This window comes from Tachypleus tridentatus, chromosome 13 (assembly GCF_004210375.1).
Source record: "Tachypleus tridentatus isolate NWPU-2018 chromosome 13, ASM421037v1, whole genome shotgun sequence".
NCBI lineage: Eukaryota > Metazoa > Arthropoda > Merostomata > Xiphosura > Limulidae > Tachypleus > Tachypleus tridentatus.
The window spans coordinates 63876264-63895805 of record NC_134837.1 but is presented as its reverse complement, the minus strand read 5'-3'; the positions used below and the strand labels follow the sequence as shown (position 1 = coordinate 63895805).

Below are 19542 nucleotides of genomic sequence, written 5' to 3'. Positions count from 1 at the left end.
GCAAGTTATTCTCTTTATCAACGTTCTTGCTGATTTACTATTTACTCGTTGTAAATCTAAATATTTGTACAAAAAAAGAAAATGAATTCATCGGCGAACAGAATTTATTGAATAGTGTTTTAAACTGATGCCTGAAGAACAAGACATGAACTGAACATACATCTTCCAGGAACCTGGCGAGGAGTGGAGATGCTGAGAAACTGTTTTCAAATAGTTGTAGCGTATGTTTTGTTATATTTTAGTCACAAACATTTTTCCAAAGTTTCAAGCAATTTTCAAGTAACTCTGGTTTCATGTGTATGTGTGTGTAATTTCACAAACAAGTGCCTCTTGTTTTATTTTCATAGACAAAAGTAATCATTTGTAGATTATAACTTTAAAATTTGGGGTTCGTTTGATACGGCGTGGATTGTTTGTTGAGTAGGTTTTTGCTTAAGATCAGACAAGCATTTGTTATTACAAAGTTATAAATTAATTTAGTAAACTATTGTACTTAAATTATAATGAACTTGTTGTGTACACTAATATTATAATGAACTTGTTGTGTACACTAATATTATAATAAAATAGTTGTGTAAATATACGAATATTATACTAAAATTGCAATAAATTACTTAAGTGTGCCTATGATTATTGTACTAACTTGTAATAAATTAATTTTGTGAATACTGTAATAAATTAGAAGAATTTCCCTTAAATTATATCATAAATTTTTTAAAGATATTAATATCGTTTATCATTGGATATTAGGATCAGTATTAAACTATAAACTAGTTTGAGAAACGTATCTAAGTCTGAAATAACTGCCACAAAAACCTGTTTGTGTTAAAAACAACATTGTAGATTTGATGAGAATATAGGATAAAGAATTATTAACAGCTTCTGATCAGAGTAAGTTAACTACACAAACCAAATCTAAAATTGATCGAAGAAAAATGTATATTATTCCACATAGCGATCTAATTAGATGTACTTAAACATCGTAAACCAATTCATAAAAACCGTAAACTAACAGTGATTAAAATACATATGATTTACCATCTTGTTACATTTTCTGTTGTTAACAGATTTCGTATTAATCTCAATAAAACATATATGTGCTAATCTCTGTAATATAATCTCAATAAAACATATATGTGCTAATCTCTGTAATATAATCTCAATAAAACATATATGTGCTAATCTCTGTAATATAATCTCAATAAAACATATATGTGCTAATCTCTGTAATATAATCTCAATAAAACATATATGTGCTAGTCTCTGTAATATAATCTCAATAAAGCATATATGTGCTAATCTCTAATATATTCTAAATAAAACATATATTTTAAGCTTAATAATATTAATAACTTTAAAATATTGAATTTTGGAAAAAGAAACAAACTGGAGACGAGTTTTTAAGGAATAACTTTATTTACTATCAGGATGTTTAAATAAGTCTTGTCTGTTTCAGGGTAAAGCTACACAGTGGGAATGGGTAATCTACACGCTGTCCACCACGTGTACTGAACGCCAGATTTGGACGTTGTAAATCCTTAACGGTACCGCTCAACAACTGGAGGAATTTTTAGCGTCTTATTAATTATTATGTTGTCAACTGCAGTCGCTGACCGTACTTACGTCGACATCTCAACGCTCAGTTTACTCAGTTATAATTATCCATCTAGCGGAAGAATTTTTCTCTACCTTTAAGCTATTTGTTTCACCTATAATACTCAAATAAACGTTCTTTATAATTAATCATAACTACATACACAAACCGATCTACACGAACTGTCTCGCTTCTACATCCATTAGATAGCATGGATATTCGGATTGATGAAATTCAGGATTATTTGTTCTACTCCAATTGAAGCTAAGACAAGCTATTTGATGAAGCCGAAGAAGGTAATTAAGTTATAGGTTAGTCTTCTACGGATCCTCTGTTCTTACTTCTTCAGACTATATTAGTTCACGGAACCAGAACCACCCTCGAAAAGATCTCTGTAGCTGGAAGAAATGAAGGCTACGTGACTGTTCCCGCAGGAGGTTTGGACACTGCTCGCGTGCGTGTCCATCTGCAGATGATTAAGACATATAAACTAGAAAATTACTAAAGCATATTGTTACTCGATTATATAATATAGTCAAACTTACTATTAACCTGTTATATAATATCATAAACCATCCTGTTGCATTGCTATATAACGTTGTAAAGTACTCTGTTGCACTGCTATATAACGTTATAAAGTACCCTGTTGCAGTGCTATATAACGTTATAAAGTACCCTGTTGCAGTGCTATATAACGTTATAAAGTACCCTGTTGCAGTACTATATAACGTTATAAACCATCCTGTTGCATTGCTATATAACTTTATAAAGTACCCTGTTGCAGTGCTATATAATGTTGTAAAGTACTGGCTGTAATCAGGTAATTACTGACTGTACTCAGGTGATTATTGATTGACTGTATACAGGTAATTAATTGATATTGCTCTAACGGAATTAACATATCATAATATAAGTAGTATTTTTTATGGGGAAAAATTATTAAAGGGGATCTTTGTTAAGTGTAAAGCTGCACAATTTGCTATATGCGGTCTACCCAACGCAGGCATCAAAACCTGATTTTGTACATTGTAAGCCATCGGATTTAGCTCTGAGTCACCGTGTTAGAACAAATCAAAAACTAACAAAATAATCTGATTTCAAGGAAACGAAAAATAATAAAATAAGAACTATATCAACATTTCTCAATACCAGCCCTGACCAAATGCAGTCTAAAAGTGTACACAATCACTTGTAAAGTAGCGTACAAGCTAGTTATGATCATTCAGTGACAACAGAAATTATGTAAACAGAAGTTGACTTTGATACAGTTGAGACTAAAGACTAGAATATGATGTATAAAAAACAATTCAATTACTCACTGAAGAGAAGTGAGGACTACGTATGTTGAGAGAAATAAGTAACTGATATTGTAATGAAGACAGTGAGTTTTATGATAGAAGTTTGTAACTGACTCTACAAGGATAGAATGATGAGCTATTATAGACATAGGTTGATTAATTGAAAATAATTAGTTATCTCAAACAGAAATAAGAATAAGTCGAATCACAGAATGACTCAGGCATGTGACAAGACGAGTAGGAAAGCATACTTCACTATATGTGGTGAGAATGAAGATGTTACAGTTATGATGAGAAGATATAATACAGTAAATGGTGAGAAAATAATGGTCTAATACCTGGTGGGAAAATTGGATTAAAATAATAATAAGATGTGTTAGAATACATGTTTACGAATATGGTCATGTAATACTTTGTGAGTAGGTTGGGTTAAAATGATGTATTAGAATACATGGTGAGGAATATGGTGGTATAATATATAATACATCATGTTAGTAATTGCTTTTAGATTCTTCGGTGAAAAGATTGAACTATAATAACTATGGAAAGAGTGAACTATAATAACTATGGAAAGAGTGAACTATAATAATGTTAAGAAATTGAAATACATTCGTCAGATTAATTTTGTAATTAAAAAACATAAAATATTATTTTTTTGGTGTACGGTGTAATATTGATAATAAACAACGTATAAATGAATGAGTCAAGAAATATCTTGGAACGTAATAAGAGAATATACCGATGTACAAACTGTCATTTTTATACAAGATAGTTAGGTATGATTATAATAATAAGAGATGATTTAAAAATATAAGTATGTATACATACACATATGTACGTATAAACTATATTTATATTTTTGATCGCTTTAAATTTGAATTGGAATATTAATATAATAACTTGATTTACTGTTTTATGGATGGGAGTTATTTTATTCCACTATTACGTTGGAATCTATTTGCAGGATAATCTTTATTCTTAATATACGATGAATGGACGTTTTACATATTCCACAATTATACTTACCTTATTCTTCATGTAGTGAGTAACCTATACAGAAATCTAATTGATTTTTATTTAGAAAGACGGGTTCTTTTGAAAGGTCAGAAATAAATTTTTCATCACAAACAACCCAAAAAGCTCAGTTTGCTGTTTATTCATTTTCAGCGAATTCTATTTGAATCTGTTCCACGTATTTGCTTACAGTGTTATACATTTCAAAATGGTTTAATAGAATCTATGTAACAGTCATATTCGTCTTATATTATTGATGCCGAATTTATGAAATGTTTATTTAGGTGTTTCAATAAACATTGGATTTTGAGGTTTATTTTACATTATTTCAATTGACTTGTCTTTCATCTGTAATGTACTGGTATTATTAAGATGGTTTTTAATTTGTTGCACGCAATTTATTCTTGTTGTAAACTAAAAGAATACCAGGTGTTACTCGGATGAAAGTGTCTCTAAATATCCTGAGCTGTTGTAATTAAATCAACCGTATAACTCGTGTGTTTTGGGCAAAAAAATGAAAATGTTTTTTTTTTTCATTTAGTTAAGTGTTTTTATTAAAACCCATAAAAATAACAATGAGCGAAAAAATAGATAAAAATTTGCTAAACCTATTTCAATCAAAGCAAAACCGGATACATTGCCTCTGCTTTTTGCATGTGCTTTGAATGATATTTCAAATGTTCTAGACAAGATTCTCTACCTTTTGGTGTCCTGATATCTGCTATGCACTCAAGTATCGTTTGCAGCGTGTTTTGACTTTACTGACAATCCCTTTATTGAATAATTGATTTGTTGTAACGCAAAGTAAGTGAAGATTTGCCAATACCAAATGTTTTTGTAAAGTCATCGCATAGCCGATTCTAGCGAGTACACGCAAGAAAAGCAAAAGATATAACTGAAGCATGATGAAAAGAGAGAACGAGAAAGAGAACAGAGAGAGAATGAGCAGAGAAAGAAATGAAAGCTGCATGAAGTTTTCAAATCGTTCTAACACATAACTGATCATGAATAGAATAATTAGAAGAAGTCCTCACACAGATAAGAAACATAAATAATAGCCCTCTTGGTCATATATTACCAAAAATTCCGACCCTTTTTAATTTAAGACCAATAGATCATTCTAGTTTTCAAAAATTACTACACTGTTCACTCTGGCCTCAATTTGAGTCCTCAAAACGGTCTTTAAGTCCGCTGTTGGATTTGTACCCTGAATTTGGAGTTGGTAGTTTTAAAGACGTGGTTGTAGATAAGGAAAAGACCCACACAGAGTGAAAGAGAAAGAGAGAGACATTCGCGTTTATATATATACACATATATACATACATTAAATTCTTCAGCGAATGTATTATGGATTCTTAATATGAAAGTTAACGAGTTTCAAACATTTGCAGTCTTATAATATGAATAAAACCTGTTAAGAGTAATTGGAATATTTCAATCTGACCAGAATTTTACAAGCACGCTATGATTTGCTTGTTTTTTGTTTTATTTCGCTCAAAGCTAACGAGGGCTATCTGCGCTAGCCATTCATAATTTAGCATTGTAAGACAAGAAGAAAGGCAGTTAGCCATCATCACCCACCGACAACTCTTTTGGTACTCTTTTACTAACGAATAGTGGGATAGACTGTGACATTATAACGCCCCTAGGAGTGAAAGGGCAAGCATGTTTGGTGTGACGGGGATACAAACACGCGACCCTCAGATGACGATTCAAACGCCCTAACCACCTTGTCATGCCAGGCTTTCTGCATTTTTTACTGAAATTTGAAAGGTTACTTTGATATACATGTCAACACAATTACAGGTCATAGTATTTTAATAACAAGATTGATTTCAATATTGGGTTTTTTGAACCGAAAGACAATGTGAATAGGCTGACAATGTCAATTAAACCAGTACGAATCAAGACAAAATTTAAAAGAAGCAGTCGTACTTCTTGCTCATAAGATAAACGTAAGCCACATCTGTTTGTCACTTCTTTATGCTCGGTTGAAACTGCTGGAGATATAGCCGAAAATCACACAAAGAAGGTACACAAGTCACAACTTGTGACACCTATGATTAGTTTGTCGAGTTTTTAAGAGATGTATCTAAATTTTTAGATTGAATTAAATAATTAATAAACATGAAATATTTTTAGTTCTTCCAAAAGTCAACCAGTACAAAGGACAACGATATACAATAGAACAGCATTGAAAGCTTGTTCTGTATTGGATATACAAATGTAAATATGGCAAGAAAATTAGAACCGGAATTTTCAACTACAGAAACACCAAGGCCAGTTTACAGACTTCTATGGTCCAAATATGAACATCTCTAATTTTGAATTGCTGGTCAGTGGGTGAGCAGTCAGCCACCAATGCTCGCCACCACAATGAACGGCCGGATTGAGTGTCACTTTTATTGCGAACCCGAGGCTAAAAAGGTGGAACATGTTCAAAAACATTCAACCTCAGGCCCTTTGGAATGAAGCCCGGCACCATAGCCACTTAACCGCATTTGGAACAAGTATTGAATGAACTGAAAAACACAGAAGAATAATCCATCGTTCAATACACGGCCATAGCCATAGTATAGTAACAGAAGTTGTGATTTACAAAGAGTTTGTTGAAATGATTTTACTTATCATTCTTTAAAAGTCCGGTTAACCTGTACACGTGGGTTTTTTACTTTTTAAGAACACTTAATAATTTTGTTATTAATGTATTGGAAATGAAGTTTCTTTTATATATATATGTGTGTGTGTGTGTGTGTGTATGTATGTATATATATATCAAGCGTTATTAGGCATTATATGGTAAAATTGGAACTCGTATTTTTCAAAATCTTTCCATTAAACCTAAAACGAGCCCGGTATGGCCAGATGGTTAAGGCACTGAACTCTTAGTCTGAGGATCGCGGGTTCGAATCCCCATCATATCAAACATACTCGCACTTTCAGCCGTGGGGGCGTTATATTGTGACAGTCAATCTCACTATTTGTTGGTAAAATAGTAACCCAAGAGTTGGCGGTGGGTGGTGATGACTAGCTGCCTTCCCTCTAGTGTTACACTGCTAAATTAGGGACGACTAACGCAGATAGCCCTCGTGTAGCTTTGCGCGAAATTTAAAAAAAACAAAAGCAAACATTCACCCATTTTAATCCAAAACCTTTTATTGTACTGAAGCTTTCAAGTCTGTATGGGCTTGATGCTTTCCAGTTCTTTTCCACAAGAACGTGGAGTCCCTCAGGGATGTGTCTTAGGTGTCACACTTTTCAGTGTAAATATTAATGCTATCACTGCACAAATTCTCCTACCATTACAAACGGGCTCCATCTCAACAACTTTCACGGTTTGTATCAGTCGTCGAGCATGAGGTTTATTGAGCAATAGCTTCAGACTGCCTTTAATCAATTGTTTAAGTGAAACACAGGAAACGGTTGTACTTTTTCTTTCTCTAAAACAATCTGCATGTACTTTTGTCGTCAACGAGGTATTCACTCCAATTTCGAGCTCTCTCTCAGTGATGCTATTACTCCCGTGGTTCCTGAGTCAAAGTTCTTAGGCTTTATCTTTTACTGTAAGCTGACCTTCATTCTACACATCAAGCAACTACGTCTCAAGTGTACAAAGACACTGAACAACCTTCATGTCCTCTCTTCCACCACTTGGAGAGCAGATCAATGTTCTTTGCTAAATATCTGTCACGCTCTCGTTTGATCCAAATTGTAATATTGGTTCTGCCAGGACCTCGGCATTGAAGACGTTGGACTTAGTTCATCATCTGGGGCTTGAGCTCTGCATGGGTGCTTTCTGCACTTCTACAGCCCAAAGTTTGTACACCGAGTCTCACTATATTTTAACATTACATGGAGTTTTGTAAGTTTTGTAATGCCATCATATATGATAGCATTGAGAAATATATTTAACATATATTCCGACGTAAAATATACATACACTGCGATCGTAAAGATGTACGATATTCCTTGTACTTAATGCACGCTGGAAGTTGAAGGAATATGGATCAACCTGGGAAACCTGAACCACCCAGAAAGATTTGCAACAAGTCTTACCTGCAGCCATGGTAAGCAAAGTGCGATGTTTTGTAACAGGTGAAAAACGATGAACTCAGAGTTATTAGCAAAAACCGTCTACATGCTCCAAGTAGCACAATCAAGAACCTCCATTTCGAGAAGACATGAATCACATGCGCACGAGTTGCTTCCATAATATAACCGTCCAATGATCGCACACCTCAAGTACTTAGAGAATGAAAGGGTATTCATGCTATTCCACACAAAGACATATTGATCAAGTACTGGCGATTTAGTGTCTATGGATTTCTGTGAAATTTGACTGTAGAAACGGGCACAAAAATGTAGACATTTTTATACATTATATGGCTTATTGAAAGCCTACAGAGAGAAATAGTTGGTTTCTGACGGCCTTTTTTAATGGAAAGTACATTACAAGACTATTTGTGTACGGCCCTTAAATAAAATGTGAATAAATATGGCGACATGGCCTACCTAAGTACACAGTGAAGTTATATAATTGTTTTAATATAAGCATTTTAATATGTTTATACCAAATGAGTATCCGGAAAATCTACATTTTGCTTCACTGTATTAACAAAACTGGAAAATAATATACGATATTTAATCTTCAGTCGTTGTTTTGTTTCGAATTTCGCGCAAAGCTAGCCGTCCTTAATTTTGCAGTGTAAGACAAGAGGGAATGCAGCTAGTCATAACCATTCACCGCCAACTCTTGGGCTATTCTTTTACCCACGCATAGTGGAATTGATCGTAACATTATAACGTCCCCACGACTGAAAGAGCGAGCATGTTTGGTGAGACGATGATTCGAACCCGCGAACCTCCTATCACAAGCCGAGCGCCTTAATCACTTGGCCATGCCGGGGCTATCTTCAACCTTATAAATACATATTAATGTCTATTTTTATAATTTTCACAAAATCATCTGCACAGGTAAGTTTGATTAAGAAGGTATTATAACTATGCATTTAAAACACAGTTAATAAATGAATTTTTATCCCATTGAAACAGTGCATGAAGGAATTAAAATATTGTTGTAACTTATAATATCTTTCAGAGATAATTTGTTTGTTTGTTTTGAATTTCGTACAAAGCTACTCGAGAGCTATCTGCGCTAGCCGTCCCTATTTAGCAGTGCAAGACTAGAGGGAAGGCAGCTAGTCATCACCACCCACCGCAAACTCTTGGGCTACTCTTTTACCAACGAATAGTGGGATTGACCATCACATTATAACGCCCTCACGGCTGAAAGGGCGAGCATGTTTGGTGCGACCGGGATTCGAACCCGCGATCCTCGGATTACGAGTCGAACGCCTTAACACGCTGGGCCATGCATAATGGGCCATGGGTATGCATAACGTATGACGTTTCGTGTTGTGATTGGAGTTGCGACTTAATTATTGGCTATTCAGTCTACTCTCGTAAATAAATATTTTCCGGTGGCATCTATGTACAGTTCTAGTTCAGATAACTAAATATTATTACAGCTCATTTGCATTTAACTTCAATGCGAACAATTGTAAGCATTATGTGTAACCTGGCTTCAGTGTTTCATGTATAAAAAGAAAACTTTGATTAGGTCATGAGGCATCATTGACCACTCCTCTGAAAAAAAGAAGAGACTTTTCCAGTGATTTTTTACTGCCAGAAGCTACACGATGTGGCATGTCTTCAAAGAGCATCCATCCTTTAAATGCTCGATAATAATGAAGTCTGGTGTTTATATCAAACAGTTCATTTGGTTACCATCACATGAATCTTCAAGCAACGTGCCAAATAGTTTATTAGAACTCTATCCCCTTCCAAGATTCAAGTGTCAGTGATGGAGTCGTTTTTTACTCAAACATTGTCGTGTCGTTTATTTGTTTAAAAAATAAGTGTGAATCTTGATAGCCTTCTTGGCCAATAGTCCTAGGTTCAAGTTCTAGTCGTGGATCTGTTTTTCACTTATGAAGTTTCTATGTTCATACATGGTAGGCCGAACGCCCGGACACCGCCCTTACTTGAAACTCATATTAACAATTTAGTTTTTTTCATGTTTTAATGACGATTATGGCAAAGAAACGATGCGAAAAAACTGACGCTTTAGAACGAAACGTTGTCAAAAGTTTCGCTAAGGTTACCACTAAAATGCTAAGAAGGAGGTCACATCGCAGATGGACTTTTTTCTACCTTGTAGTTTAGAAAAGTGGAGAATGGAGTTATCATCCATTACGGTGACGTCATGACTAACTTCATCAGCATATTTCTGCACTAAATGTTGTACGATATAGTTTTTAGCACATGTGGAATGAATAGTACCATCATGTTAGGTGTAGAAGTACATAATGATAACTCCCACCACACATATAGTCATGTGAAAAAGTTAGACCACCCTATGAAAGTCTGTGTACGAGTATTTTTGTAACATTTTGGATATATAGATATTTAATCTCAATTTTAATAATACTGGGAGATTATAGGAATATAACTAAACAATTAAAACTGAAAAAAGACTTCAAAATCTGCTGTAAATGTAATTCTACAAAACTGCATATTCTAACTGAGGAAAAAGTTTGGACACCCTACCCCCTAATAGCTAGTGTTACCCCTTTAGCTGACACAACTGTAGTAAGACGCTTTCTGTAGCCATCTACCAGTCTCTGAAGATTGGTCTGAAGAAAGTTTGCCCCACTCCTCAATGCAGAATTCTCTCAGCTGTGAGATGTTTGAGTGGGTTTCTTGCATGTACAGCCTGTTTCAAGTCACCCCACAACATCTCAATGGGATTAAGATCTGGGCTTTGACTAGGCCATTCCAGGACTCTCCATTTCTTAGTTTTCAGCGAGTCCTTGGTGGATTTACTGGTATGTTTTGAGTCATTGTCGTGTTGCAGGGTCCAGTTCCGCTTCAGCTTTAATTTTCTTACAGATGGTCTCACATGATCCTCAAACGCCCTCTGATACACAGTAGACTTCATGGTGAATTCTATGATTGTGAGCTGTCCAGGTCCTGCTGCAGCAAAGCAGCCCCAAACCATGACACTTTCACCTTCATGCTTTACAGTTGGTATGAGATTCCTGGAATGCTGTATTTGGTTTACGCCAAACATGTCCTCTGTTCTGGTGTCCAAATAATTCAATTTTGGACTCATCTGTCCAAAGAACATTATTCCAGAAGTCCTGGTCTTTGTCTGCATTCTCTCTGGCAAACTTCAGTCTGGCCTTGATGTTTCTCTTAGAGAACAAAGGTTTCCTCCTTGCACACCTCCCATGCAAGTTAAACTTGTGCAGTCTCTTTCTGATTGTAGAGACATGCACTTTCACATCAACAGTAGCCAGAGCCTGCTATAGATCCCGTTATGACATTTTAAGGTTTTTGGAGACCTCTTTCAGCATCTTGCGGTCTGCTCTCGGGGTGAACATGCTTGGACGACCAGACCTAGGTATGTTGGCAGTATGTTGACCTGAGTATTTTCCGGACAGTGAAATGGCTGATTTTAAACTCTTTTGGGATCTTTCTAACTCCCTTACCAGATTCATAAACTGATACAATTTTCTTTCTGAAGGCCTCAGAAAGCTCTTTTGCTCTCACCATGGTGCTCACTCTCACTTCAACAGTCAGGAGCACACCGAACTAAATGTCTGAGGTTTAAATAGGGCAAGCCTCATTCACAATGCTGTGTTACAATCTTCTAATCACCTGCACCTGGTGTGATACACCTGTGTGTGAGTTGAGCCATTTTATGTGAGTATAAATATGGGGTTGAGTTGAGCCATTTTATGTGGGTATAAATATGGGGTTGTCCTAACTTTGTCCTCAGTTAGAATATGTATTTTTGTAGTATGACATTTACAGAAGATCTTGAAAAGTCTTTTCTTCAGTTTTAATTGTTTAGTTATACTCCTATAATCTCTCAGTATTGTTAAAATTGAGATTAAATAGCTATATATCCAAAAATGTTACAACAATACACAGGCTTTCATAGGATGTCCTAACTTTTTCACATGACTGTATAACACGATCTTCTATGAAAGTATGATAGTATCTGGTTCTAATTTCTTTCAAAGTGAGCGTAGGCCTGTTTACTGGCTTCAGGGTAAATCAACTTATGAGTCCACATAATATTATTTCATTTGTTATTAGCCTATTTTATATTTTTGGCACCCCTGCAGGTGAATTGTTTTCTATGTCTTGTTGAGAGCAGATTCAACTAACTCAGTATCTCGGATACAAATCGATCTCTGATGTCTGTTTCTTATACTGACACAGTGTATAGTTGCGACTGTGAACGTTTCGAAATAAGTTCTCTACGGTTATGGAGGGCCAATATCAACAGATAGTGGTTGTATGTTTGTGTCAGTTTTATTCAGAGACTAAGCAACTCCACCTTTGGATTTAAAGCAGTTTTAGATTATTGTAAGGCCATATTTAAACATTTCTTTAGCCAACTCAAAACAGTCTGCTGTGACTAGCAACTTTTGATTCATGCGATGGTTTTCAATGTAAGTGAAGTATTAAAATGCTTTTTTTAAGGTTTAGTCATGGTTATAAACAATTTGGAGCAATTCAAACTATGTGATCCACTTCGAAGTAAGAACTGTTTTAAAACTGTTCACGACCACTGCATATGACCTAAGCTAACTGGTCAATCACTTGCACTTTAGGTCACATGGCCAATAATCTTCACAGTGATGAACTGCAGAGAGTGGACTGAGATTCGTTTATAACAGAGGTCTTCCATGGTTATTGACTTGATATTACACATTTCAAATACTCTGATTGTTTTGTGTATTCTTCAGTGTGTTTTATGACTTATTACTAACGAAAGAAACAAGTCCACAAGAGTTTAGAATAATGTACTTTTATTGATGAAAACTATAAATAAAAACCAGCTAGTACAGAAAGAGATTCAAAGTGATTAGTGACTGATTAGCTATGAATGGATACATATCTAACTAGATCTCCACATGTTCGTAAACAGATTCATTGGGTGCTGACAAATAAAATATAAAGTTGCTGGTTGATAGTTGAGACATATCATGTCAGAGTAATAAAAACACACTTCTTCATACATGTTAAAAATGTTGCATAAAAAAATTCAACAATCGCAGTTGTTGTTCGAGAAATAATCCATTAATAAAGACAATACCACGCTTAATATACCTGTGTATTTTAACGTACGTTACGAATTCCTCACTGAACCAACACTAAACTATAATTTAGTAAGATTGGCTGTAATTATCTCTACTTTACTGTTAATTATCAACATTTTAATAACAGTCTTTCAATTCGGCCTGACATATAATAATATGTAAAATAGGCATTTCTTTACTCCATTATTTGTAAACACATTTAATGATTCAACGGTTGTTATTTCTAAATTTTGGCTATACTGTACTTCAGCTGCAAATATCATGACCTTTAACTTTTTTACTTACAGTTAAAGCGTATGTTTACGAGTGAATATGTTATGATTTTACTCTCACAAAAACCAGAAATTTAATGGAACAGAAACTTGAATTTTGGCGAAAATATATGCATCGCGAAATCACAATAATACTGCTCATAACAAAGCCCAAGCTACAGATAATCTTAAACATAGGTATCACTTGAATAACTAGTACAAAAGTTACTTAATATAATTAATATAATCTAAATACTTGGTGTATAACAGGCCACCTAGCGGTGAATAAAGGCATTTTCAATATCACGTATGTAGATCACAGTTAATACTAATTAGCAATAGAATCTACTGCGATGATCAACAACTAATATTACATATACATACTGTTCTGTAAATACGATTATTTATATATATATATCAACACAATTACACTAACAGTAACTAGATGCTATTTGAATAAAAGTGTTGCACCAATAAAGAATAAATGTCAACCAAAAATGTTCTTAAAATACAACAAACGGCAACAAAGCATTACTCCCCCCTGGAGTTATATGGTAATCAACTGTCCCCCCTGGAATTATATGGTAATCATCACAGTTGTTTTTTCTATCACAGAAGAACGTTTTTCGTATATATCAAAAATCTCAATAAGTTGTAAACATTAATATTCTTATCTCTTTTGTAAGTTTAATAAGCTAACCTATAATTGTGTGTATAATATAAAAATATAAACTTAAATGTTATTTATAACTGCATAATTTTAAAAGGTATCGAGAAACAGTTACTATATCAACTAAACGAAGTTATCATTCAAATTTTTTACACTCTTCTAACTAAGCTAAACAGTGATTCAATAAGTTGAAACCATATTTACTAAGCCAACCAGTCATGCAAGTTTTCAAAACATCGTTTTAGTCAGTAAGTTATAAGATAACTGATTCTTTGTTCAACAAATAGTTTTTTTTCAACAAAACTTTAATTCTGTTACGTGATGCTTGCTCTCCTCTAAGTTTACTACATGACTTACAATAACGATTAATTATCCTTAACTTAATTTGTTGGCAACAAATGCAACATTCAAACTGTATGCTTCAGAACTGGTATTATACAGTTCATAATCAACAGAATGTAGCTAGGCTACATAGGAGAGATTAAACGAATGACTTTTAATTCATCACAAATATCTATTTGAATTTTGTTAATCTAAAGTAAAATCAACGGTTTTCAACTATTGTGGATCTACGGTAAATGAACGGTTATCAACTGTTGTCAGCTTAAAGTAAAATTAATGATTTTCATCTATATAAGAACTGTTACTTGAGATCACGTTTTCGCATAAACAGTGAATGATATTACAACTGTACAATGTTTTACATATATATTTACATATATGAGATTTCTTTGCGTTTATATGTGATTAAATCGTCTTTCACACATCTGTTTACCGTTTCCTTGCACGCATTCTGTCTAAAAATAACAGTAAGACAGTGTGAATTAAACATACCACGATCTTGAGCTGTAAATACTAACCTTAAAAACAATAATTATAAAAATATCAAAAGCTTAATTTATCGCTAAATAACTGTAAAAAATAAAAGTCACGAAGTATAAATTTTACCGAGACTTTGCAGCACAAACTTAGTTTATTACATTAAACGTAAAATACACTTTCATTTACTTCTACCTTAACAAAGTACTTTTCTTTCTAATTATACGTTTCAGCATTTAAAATGGCATTAAAGGAGTCGAAATATATTTATCTGAGTTTTGCGTTAAACTAGAAAGAAAAAAATATTTAATAATGTGTTTGAACAACTAGGACGAAGAAAGGAAAATCTAGACATTGTTTATTAAAATATTGTCCCTAAGAAGAGAAAATAACACATTCAATTATTAAAACCAAGTATAAGGCAGCTCTTACTTATATTGAATTCCGAAAGTAAAGCATAAATCACGAGGGAAAATGTTCACATTTATAAATTATTCTAACAACTGACGAATATAAATGAAAATTCGATCCAATATAATACACATATTCAGAGCACTTGGTTTACTTGTTTCTTTGTGTTTGATGAATTTATTATATAAAAAGGCACGGATATTTTTAGTTGTTTTTTTTTTCGTTCTTGTAGACTGACTATTGAAACAAAGTTATTTTCGACGTGAAAACTTGTGCGATTTATTTTTAGTTTTTACCTTTCTGAACCTTATATATGTAGAGCCAGAATGGACATGATATTTATTATCTAGTGATTTAGACATTCGACAGTGGAAACTTGTTTGAGAAAAACAATTTTCAATATAAGCCAATAACAGTGTTTATTGAGTAGGGAGTGAATTACTAATAACAATGTTTACTAAATAAGGAGTGAATTACTAGTAACAATGTTTACTGAATAAGGAGTGAATTACTAGTAACAATGTTTACTGAATAAGGAGTGAATTACTAGTAACAATGTTCGTTTAATAGGAAATTATTAATACATGCTCATTTAACATAGAGTTACTAATAACAGTGCCATTGAATATAGAGTTACTAATAATAGTGTTCGCTAGAAAAGGAAGTTATTAGTAACAGTGTTCATTTAATAGGAAATTATTAATACACGCTCATTGAATATGGAGTTACTAGTAACATTGTATACTTGAGATACTTAGCACATCAGAAACACACAATAAGTGAATGGTTTTGTTTGTTTGGTTTTAGAAAACTATAAAAACAAAAACACGTTGTGAATGCAGGGATATTACTTTCTAATATCACCACCAGGTGCTGGGTTACCTAAGGTTTTACAGGAACAGGTTTGTTCCTGTCAACCCTTTCTCCGAATTCTTCTTCGTCTATTTTCAAGTGTTTTTCTTTGAGTCTTTCTCGCTGTAAAAACACATAACATAATAATAACGTGACTTTAAGTCATTGGAAATACGTTACTGGCTTATGGAAAAATAAAAATGCTTAAACGAATATTTGCCGTTTACGATTTCGTTATTGTGTTGTCGTGCTTTTCGAAATACAGGAAATCGTAATAACGCATCATGAAAACAAACAGTTTTTATGCGTCTTGTAAGAGAGATGTATTCCATTATGTCTTTAATCTTAGCCTCATTTACAGTATATATATATATATATATACATATTATTTTTCTTTATTTGTTATATATGTGTGTGTGTTTATTATGAAGATGACTTTGCATTGTTAACTTAATATATGGATTTAGAGTTCATTTAAATCTTCAAAGCTGGCTGGCTGAACTTTGTCGATTATTATTGGAATTATAGCTAAAAAGATCGATAACTTACGTATTTTATAGGATTTTGTTGTGGAAACCTGGTTAGACCAATATGCTGAATTAGGAGTTTATTTGTTTGAAGTTAAGCACAAAGCTATGCACCGGTATTGAAATCCGGTTTCTAGCGCTGTACGTAAGCAGACGTACCGCTGTGTCACTGGAGGGAAGGAACGTTGAATTGGATATATTAACTCAAACGTTAAGTTTTAGTTTTGGTCTTTGTCGGTAACTTGTTTTAGTCACAACTGATAAAGAGGTTTCTCTTTTCAGAAACAATGTTTCAGAGAACATATTATCTAAAGAACATGTAAAAATAACTTACCAATGACGAAGGAGGACGTGGCGTCTTGTTTATTTCAGATTTAGTTGGTGGACGATACGACGGAGCTGAAGGAACGCTCAGTCGACGGTTACTGTAGCCATAGCTACCAGCTGTGGTAAATAGTGCTTCTTCGTGATGGACACCGCGGTAGGATGGTGGTTTATCAACATACTTGTAAAAGGACAATACAGAAATATAATATTGGCTGATTTTCTAATGGTAAATTAAATGGTTTTTTTTCTATCCATAAACAACAGTAACTCAATCACACCCATCTAATAACAGATTTGGATCTCACTAGATCAAGAAACCTAATAACGTGATTAGGTGTTTTTACCTTAAGCAACGGAAACGTTTGAACTTATAGGGTCAGGCCATCTTCGGGCAACGTAAGGTTAACAACTATTATGAATTCAGTACACAACTGTTATTTTCCAGCAGTGCATGTGTTGAATAACAAATATCTAAAATAAGTGGGAATAATTATTGTATGGCTATGTTCAAAACCTTCCTTAAAGGTAGAACTGAGGAGACATTCAGTAATGAGCTAGATAAAATTCTACCCATAAAAAACATGGATAAAGTCCTGCCCATAAAGAGCTAAATAAAGTTCTGTTCGTAGAAAACCAGCTAAAGTTCTGCCCATAAAAAACTAGATAAAGCTCTGCCCATATAAACTCGATAAAGTTCTGTTCATAGAAAACTAGATAAAGTTCTGCTCATAGAAAACTAGATAAAGTTCTGCTCATAGAAAACTAGATAAAGTTCTGCTCATAGAAAACTAGATAAAGTTCTGCTCATAGAAAACTAGATAAAGTTCTGTTCATAGAAAACCAGCTAAAGTTCTGCCCATAGAAAACTAGATAAAGTTCTGCTCATAGAAAACCAGCTAAAGTTCTGCTCGTAGAAATCTAGATAATGTTCTTCTCATAGAAAGCCAGGTAAAGTTTTGTCCGAAACCGAGTTTAAGACTTCCAGGAGCGAGTTTGAAACATCAAGAACCGAGCTTGAGACATCCAGAACCGAGTTTAAGACATCCAGAACCAAGTTTAAGACATCAAAAACAGAGTTTAAAACATCCAGGACCGAGTTTTAAACATTTAGAACCAAGTTTAAGGATCCAGAACCGAGTTTAAAATATCCAAAGCCGAGTTAAAAGATCCAGAACCAAGTTCAAGACATCCGGAACCGAGTGTACAACATCCAGAATTGAGTTTATAACATCCAGAAATTTGCTGTAAATTTGCTGAATATCAAGCATTTAAAATTCTATCAACAACTGAAGGTAGAAAATTTGTTTCTATAATTTTATTTTTATTTTCACATTATTATGAAATCGGCTGAATTTGACACCTGTGTTTGTAGGTACCCAACGCACTACGAACAGTACGAAGAATTGAATCCGAACTCTATCTACAATAAAAACTTGGAACCTAATTATTTATAACTCAACTGTAAATTGACATGCGTACCTCCAAGTATTTAAACGGCGAATTATAAAGAATGTAGAATATTTTCATTTTATAAAAATGGTTATCCCGAGTTGAAAGAGAAAAATCTGTAAAGTCGAAAGAAGTCACGAGACATTTAATCCAACAAAAAAACTTCTTCACAACCGTTATACATTTGAACACGTCAGCGACAACCTTGTCTGGTTATGGAAATGCCTCATTAAAAACACAGCGCATAACATTAATACAAAGTCGTTGATCATACATAAAACAAAAAGAAACACAAAGAACGTCGTTAGGAAAACTAACCTGAAAGAAAAGGACACCAGAGTAACAACACATGAAATCAAATGTAATATACACCAACGATTTTATTTAGACGAGACTGGAAAGGCTCAAACAACATGTAAAATGACCATCACATGTTGTGTACATTTTGAAAATAAGCCACACACTTCGTATTCGAACATAACATTAAAACTATACGAGTTGATGTAAAAAGATGAAAATCCATAAACGCTCCCATGATAAGACAAATCAATTATTGTCTAATTATTCCAGAATTCCTTTATCTCTTTGGACTAATTATAATTATTTTAATTATAGTCCATATATTTTATTGTTTTTATGTGTTTTGTATTTTTTTATATTTCTTGTAAGTAATTATTTCATCTATTTTAAAAACGTATAATTAATTCAACACGCGCTCTGCCGATGAAACCGTCAAAGTTTGGAATTGTTAACCATACAATGTTTGAAGATGACCGGTTCCTATTGGTTGAAACATCGCAGTTATAACTGTCAAAAAAACAAAAACATTTGTTCTCTGATATTATGAAAACTGTCACTATTTTATACAGTTTTCCAAACCAAAAACAAGGGAATTTCTGTTCTTATAAATTAAACATTTTACGGTTTCTTTTCGTCTGTTGCGAATAAAATGAGTGAAATTGCTCATTCTTTTAGTCACTTCTCAAAATTGAGTATTGTAAAAGACAAACCAATAACATTCATCGATAATTATCAACAGTACTTCCATAAAAATTAGGTTAAATTTATTGTTCGGTTGAACGTGGTTAAAAGTGATTTAAAAAGAGGTAGTGAAAAACTGAATTATAATTTTTATATTAAAATCACTTATTTAA

The 19542-nt window shown here is 33.6% G+C and overlaps 1 protein-coding gene across 1 annotated transcript in view; it reads right to left on the bottom strand.

The window, feature by feature from the left end:
- Window positions 1–12771: 12771 nt before the first annotated feature.
- The window catches only part of LOC143236161 (uncharacterized), a 77296-nt gene continuing 70525 nt past the window's right edge, over window positions 12772–19542 (bottom strand). Inside the window, exons 41-42 of the mRNA XM_076474445.1 lie at window positions 16947–17117; window positions 12772–16208 (exon numbers count right to left, since the gene is read on the bottom strand). Coding sequence (XP_076330560.1) covers window positions 16116–16208; window positions 16947–17117 — 264 coding nt within the window. The 3' untranslated portion in view covers window positions 12772–16115. The remainder of the gene's footprint in view (window positions 16209–16946; window positions 17118–19542) is intronic.